At 37.7% G+C, this 6,963-nt stretch overlaps 1 protein-coding gene across 2 annotated transcripts in view; it reads left to right on the forward strand.

Annotated features, from left to right (window-relative positions):
* The window catches only part of LOC121282039 (magnesium transporter protein 1-like), a 43,206-nt gene extending 40,124 nt beyond the window's left edge, over nt 1-3,082 (forward strand). For both annotated transcript variants that reach the window (XM_041195399.1, XM_041195400.1), the window contains 2 exons: nt 935-1,025; nt 2,548-3,082. In XM_041195399.1, coding sequence (XP_041051333.1) covers nt 935-1,025; nt 2,548-2,563 — 107 coding nt within the window. In that variant the 3' untranslated portion in view covers nt 2,564-3,082. The remainder of the gene's footprint in view (nt 1-934; nt 1,026-2,547) is intronic.
* Nucleotides 3,083-6,963: the final 3,881 nt, after the last annotated feature.

Raw genomic sequence — 6,963 nt, forward strand, 5'->3', positions numbered from 1 at the left:
GAAGTGTGAGGTGATTCATTTTGGCAGGAGGAATGTGGTGAGACAGTATAAAATAGTGAGCGAGCCTCTAAAAGAGGTGCAGAAGGACCTTGGTGTATATGCACATAAGTCATTGAAAATGGCAGGGCATGTTGAGAGAGCAGTTAATAGAGCATAGTATCTTAGGCTTTATTAATAGGAGCATTTAGTACAAGAGTAAAGAGGTCGTGTTGAACTTGTATAAGACACTAGGCCTCATCTGGAGTACTGCGTCCAATCCTGGGCACCATACTTGAGGAAGGATGTGAAGGCATTGGAGAGAGCACAAAGGAGATTCACGAGATTGATTCCTGGGATGAAGAACTGTAGTTATGTGGATAGATTGGAGAGATTGGGACGCTTTTCCTTGGAGAAAGGAAGGCTGAGAGGAGACTTGATAGAGGTATTCAAGATCCTGAGGGGTATGGATAGGGTAAATAGCGAGAAACTATTCCCACTCAAGAGAATAGCAAGAAAACACATCATGAACTAGCGGCCACAGATTCAAAATAATTGGCAAATGTGATGTGAAGAAATATTTTTTCACTGAGGGTGGTAGGAGTCTGGAACAAACTTTCTGAAAGGGTGGTATGAGGCAGGTTCAATTGAGGTATTCAAAAGGGAATTGGATTGCTAGCTGAAAAGAAATAATGTGCAAGATTATGGGGATACGGCAGGGGAGTGGGACAAGGTGGAATGCTCTTTCGGAGAGCCAGTGCTGACTTGATGGGCCGACTGGTCTCCTGCATTGTAAAGATAATATGATACTCTGATGGATATAGAAAGGAAGTAAGGACTTGGTCTTTTAAAATGTGATTTAAAAGCAAACATGCATGTGATTGGGATAGATTGTAATAACCATGTGAGGCTGTAGTGGGTTAGTAATTGACCTTTGTTTTTACTCTTTACTCTGCAGTTTTATGTGTGGCAGGACTAGGACTGGTTGGGTTTTTCTTCAGCCTGATGTTGTCCATTTTCAGAGCTAAATACCATGGGTATCCATACAGGTGAGTTGTGGATATATGTTGATCGCATATGCAGTTATGTTACAGTGAGTGAATACTTTATCACAATTAAAATCTGTATTTGTTGTATACATTTCCATATCAAACAGGAATTGCAACTAATTTCCATTTGGCAGGGTTTCTTCTTTGAAGCGTCTCTCTCATCTATTTCAGCAGCTTCTCTGCGCACTTGATGTACAGCTGTGATTAGCAATGGAATTATGCATTGTACATTCACACATTGTGGAATATGTTAAGCTGGTTTTTAAGGCCTAGTGAAAGTAATTTTGTTCCATATTCCCCTCTGTCCACCATTTTGGTTTCAAGTTTTTTGTTAATTTATTATCATCATTCAGCAGAGTAAGAAGGAAAATATTACCTCCTTGCTCCCTCTCCCCTCTGGCTACTGCATCCTTCTCACCATCGGTCTGTTTACAAGCTGGTAAAAATGAGAATCCTTTGATTTTTATATCACCTAAACTTATCTTCATTGTGTACCTGATATCTTTGGAGTCAAGGTATCTTGAAGAAGTCATGCCTGTGTTGATGGATTGGATCTGAGCCAATCAATCCTCTTTAAAGTCTCATTTTAACCCAATTGCTGAGCATGGGCAATGCTTCGTGGCATTGTTGATGATGGAGCAGGCAGTTTAGTTCATTAACATAATTTGGAGGACTGGGTCAGCCATTGGAAATGGGAATCCTTCCAATTCTGCTCTCTGTAATACTGGAAATCGGGGCCCTAAAGGCCTAGTGGTCCTATCTGGATGAGAAGTGGGAAGCTTCCCACTGCTCTTTGTCAGCAGGTTTATACAGTTTTAGTTCATTAAACTCAAGCAGCACTTCTTTACATACTTGATGACTTTGTCAACCTGGACCTCAGCTCTTCGGGGTGGTGGGGGGTGGTTTAGATGAGGGGAAGTGAGCCTATAGAGATTCTGCAGTTGAATACAATTTCTACCTGTTTGGAGTTCTTTGGAAAACATGGTTTCTATGCCTGTCTCACACGTAGTTGGTTCCGTGAAGGAGTCCTATAAACATTTTTTTTTAATGTAAGCATGTCTGGGAATATTTACTTATTAAAGCTCAAACAGTAAGGCGACTCTAGGGAAAATATTTTTTGTTTGAAGTGTTCCTTCATTTTGTACAAGAAAGCATTTTTCTTGGGGTAATTGGTTCTTTATAAATCATCAATTTCTTAGCAACATGGAGACTCTCAGGTTGAGACTTCTTTGCTGCTGGGCCAATTTGATACTGCTTTGTAGGAATTGGCAAGGGCTGAGACTTAAGATTGAAGCTTTGGGATTCTAGAAATCCATATTATCATTTGGGAAGTCAGTAAAATTCTGGCAAGTCTAACACCTATGAAAAATGAAGCATTTTGAACAATTGCAGTCTTGCATGTAAGTGGAGCTAAAGTGCTATAATCGAAATATCTTGCTTGTTTCAAACTTAGTAAACTCCAGAATGTTCACTAACTGGATCCATTTTAAACTCTGCTGTTTTATCTTTTTTGCCTTTTTAGCTTTCTTATTAGTTGATCCAAGAGATCTAGGCAGAAGCTAGAAGAACAGCACCATGGCTTGAGAGATATACATGAAAATATACACGAAGGAGAGTTTAGTTTCAGACTACCTCCCAATGTTGTTCCAATCAAGGTCTCTCAAAGGAAGACTTGAACCAAAGAGAGCCTACAGTGCCTTAGTAGATTTTTGAGTTTACTCTCGGGCAACAAAAATATTTTAAAAATTAAACCATTTCCTTATGAAAAGATTTCAAGGTACCCTGGGGAAAAGTAGAAAATAATTAGAAATTGATTTGCTGTTTTCAAAAAAGTGTGCAATTTCTGTTGATAAAGTGCCTTAAATGGAATTGTTCATCAAGACTCAAAGGGCTGATTTGCATACTTTTGAATTTGTACTAGTTGGTGAAATGTAAAATTTAAGTATAATTTTCAGTAAGTTGACCTAAAATGCTACGTTTCATTTTGTATGTTGGATCATTTTCTTTAACAATACTGTGAACTTGGCTGTTGCATTTACAATAAAGAGATAACTTGATGTCTGTGGTGTTAATATCTGGGAGCGAACTTAAGTCTGTAAGTAACTTTCTTGAAATACCTTGATGCTTGAGAGATCATCTGGGAGTCTTTTAAAATGTGATTAAGCTATTGATTCTGACGGTTCATGGAGAATTTTGATGTAAAATATTAATGCAACTTAACTAAATGAAGTGAATGGGGAGTGTATGGTGCTGTTACCTCAAGACTTGGGTTCACAACCGGAAAGATGTTAGTTGATTGAAAATGCCGAGTAAGAATCTAGCTTAATGCCTTAAATTTTAAATTAAATGTAAATTAGATACAAAACTGAATTAACTATTTTATGTAATTGCAAAATTAGATTTAATTTTCTTTCTAAACATTTCTGATGAATGTAATTTTATGCTCCATAAAAGGGACTAATATTACTGGAATAAAAGAACACATTTTGCATCCAGTATGGATATCAGACACCTGTTTCAGTCTGGGACAGCTGCAAAGTTAAAGCTTCTCCATTCATAGTTCAGGAAGGCCCCATGTAGAGTCCTTAGTCGGAACCCCTGGTTCAGGAAAATTCCCCAGAGTTACCGCAATCCTGACCATGATTCAGTGAACAGAGCTACAAGTGTACATATGAATGAAGTCTGACTAAGTTGTGATGGGCTCATAGTGGAATAGCCTCCCAATAAATGTGTAGAATTGTACCCGTGCAAGAAGTCGGTACCTTTAGGAGAGAAGTAAAGAAGAATAAACAAATGAAAAAAATTATGTAACTAAACTTTTGAAGAGAGAGTAGAAGCAAATTTAATCTGATTAAGTTCTGTATTCAATATGTAGGTCAAATTCCCTCAAAGTGCTATCTTTGATTCTTTGAAGACAATTTACATTGTGTCTGAAAATCCAGTGTGTTCATGAAAAGTTTGGCAAACGTTTTTGTTCGTACTCGACTCAATTTGTGCCAGAATTTGTCATGTTAGTGCATTGTCATAAATATGTAACCTCCTACTTTGCGCCAAGTGAACTTTTCATGAACACAGTGGTTTTTTAGATGTAATGTAAATTGTTTTCAAAGAACTCATAACAGTGGATTGAGGGAATTGACTGCAAGTTTATTTAGGGAGGGGTAAGCACATTATAGCTATATGTTAAATGTAGAACTTAATTAGAATTAATTTGCTTTTCTCACTCTTCAAAGTTTGATTACCTAATTTTTCTCATTTGTTTATCCCTCTTCTGAAGGCATCAACTTCTTGCTAGGGTACAGTTCCACTCAGATTTTCCCAATGTGAGGGCCATTATAGCTTAATCAGACTTCATTCATGTGTTCCTCTGTAGCAGTGCTCACTGAATTGTGATAGGCGTGGTAATGATGGAGAGTTTTCTAATCAAGGGTCTGACTAAGGATTGCACTGGACCTTCCTGACCCATGGCTAGAGAAGCTTTAACTTTGCAGCTGTACCAGGGTATACCTGAAATGCAGGTGTCTGATTTGAGTATGGGGTGCAATATATATTAGTATATTCCAGTGGTAAAATGAGCACAGAGTTCTCTCGTTTGCTGACCTCAATTGGATTGACAATGAATTCATTATCAGTACTGTTGGTTTCCTGGGTTTGGGAAGAGAAAATCAGCATGGGCTGTTGATTGATACCCAGAGGCATTTGCTGAAAAGTGCATATAGATGTCAGGTGAGGAGACAATTGAGCTGAGTTGTACCACATCTTGTGTTAAAATAGCCTATCCTCTCAAAGAATGGCTGTGGTCAGAGGGCACTGTACTTAAGCGTGAGTCAATACCTTCAGAAATGGAAAGTTATTTTGACATGGTTTTGTTTTTGTACAACACCATAGCCATAAAAGGAGTTAAAATGAACATTTAGGAGAAGGGCGTCTTTAGGAATGGAGAGTGATGATAGTAAAGGGCTTTTCCCTGTGTACCTCCTCTTGGTTTGATGCCTGGTTTTAAAAATACCCTTATAGTATATTAAAAGTCTTTTGGGAAGTGTTACAGAATGTAAGTGTGATGTTTATAGGAAGTGTATGTGAGTACGATCTGCCCTTCCCCCAGTCTAGCATAGCTTCCACTGTTAACATCTCCTGTGGGTCTCCCTCCCTGGGCTTGGCTTCCTCTACCCCACCCACTACACAAACCATGTAATTCCACTATCAGTGCCAAAACCCAATATTATCAAGCTCCACATTCCACCAGTGTTACTAACTCATGGACTCACCATCAAAAATACTCCCATACCCTCTGAACCACACTCCATTACAACCAAAGACCAATTCCCTTGCTCCCAACGGCTCCAAAATCTCAATATTCCAGCTCTGTTGTTGCTAAGGGACACGTGTCTCCAATTTTTATGTTGCCTACCATTTTCCTGTGTGTACTGTTTTTAAATTACCTAAAAATAAAATTAACATAATTATCACTTGTTTAAGGTTTGAGCCAAAATGGACAAAGCAATAGAATTCAATCCCCAAAGCAGTGATGATGATCATGGAATATTATGACAAAATTGCCACAATTATGTATTGTACATCACTTGGCATAACATTAGAAGATGGCATGTTCTATGATCATAAACAACATAAGGGAGTCAATACTGTACCTTAAAACCAAATTTTAAATGTTGGACTATTGGAGTCATGTGGATTTTTTGAATTGGACTGTCTGATACTAGAAATTACCACATGCTAATTCTGATAATTGAAAACTAGATTGCACAAGCCTGCTTTCCAGTTTCACTAAATAACTATCATGTATGGTCAGTTTTCGGTCACCAATTTCCTGTGTATTTAGATCTGTTTTGTACATAATGCACTTTATTTTTTAATTATCCTATGCTGCCTGATTTTGTACAGGGCAGAAGATGAGGGGCAAGTCACTGGATGCTTCTATTTAATTGTCATGGTGATACTGTCTAATAGGGAAATAAATATGAAGCTTTCTTGCAATGCAGTAAAATAATGCTGGTAATTAACCCAGGGCTCCCACTTTTACAGAATATTCACAAGCCATGATGGTAGCTTGCCTATATGGAAAGCAAGTAACATGATTAAATTCAGCTTTAATGATGCTGCTGATTGAGTACTCTGCTTGCACCTACTGTCCAAGTTCACAAGAATGCCTAATGGATTGCAATTTATCCCAGGCAGAAGGGGGGGTGGGGAAACTTATTCTGCACTTCAGAATACAATTTCGGCACTGTGAATCAGATATATTTTTCTTGGGCTTACTGCTATGTTTCTTCCCTTGTTTTGCTAAGCAGCATAATCTTTCAGCTTATCCATGTAACATCAGTCTGAGCACAGGAATTATTTTAACTGGATGTCTCTTACTCCTTTTTAAAAAAAGCCTATACTGAAGCAATATTTGTACCATTGTGGTTTTACTAATACATTGTCAAAAGCCCATATTTAATTGGACTTAAAATGTATAACATTTTTTAGTTTATACTGGCTTTATAATTATGCTACAGAAATACCTTTAACTGATTAAGTGTTACTTCCAAACTCCCTTAAACAATTTAATGGTTTGCTTCATTTAGTACTATTTCATAATACCTCACCACACTAAAGGCCACTTTCCATTTATCTAGCATGTAACTATAAATTAGTAATTTGACAGTTTGCTTTTATGCACATTTTAACATATTAACTTGCGAAGATTAGTGAGAATGAGGAAGGGCATGGGACCCTAATCTGTTCTCTAGGTGCTTCATTTATCACCTCATTGCAACTGATGAGTACCACCAGCAACCGAGCTTTGCTTTGTACTGTTTGTCCTAAACGTTTTTCCCTCTAGGCTGTAAAATCCCTTATTGCATGTGTCCCTGTGAGATGCATTATGTTCTCTAAAAAGAAAAGGATATACAGATTCTACCGAATTATTCCATAT

Source organism: Carcharodon carcharias, chromosome 9 (assembly GCF_017639515.1).
Source record: "Carcharodon carcharias isolate sCarCar2 chromosome 9, sCarCar2.pri, whole genome shotgun sequence".
NCBI classification, from domain to species: domain Eukaryota; kingdom Metazoa; phylum Chordata; class Chondrichthyes; order Lamniformes; family Lamnidae; genus Carcharodon; species Carcharodon carcharias.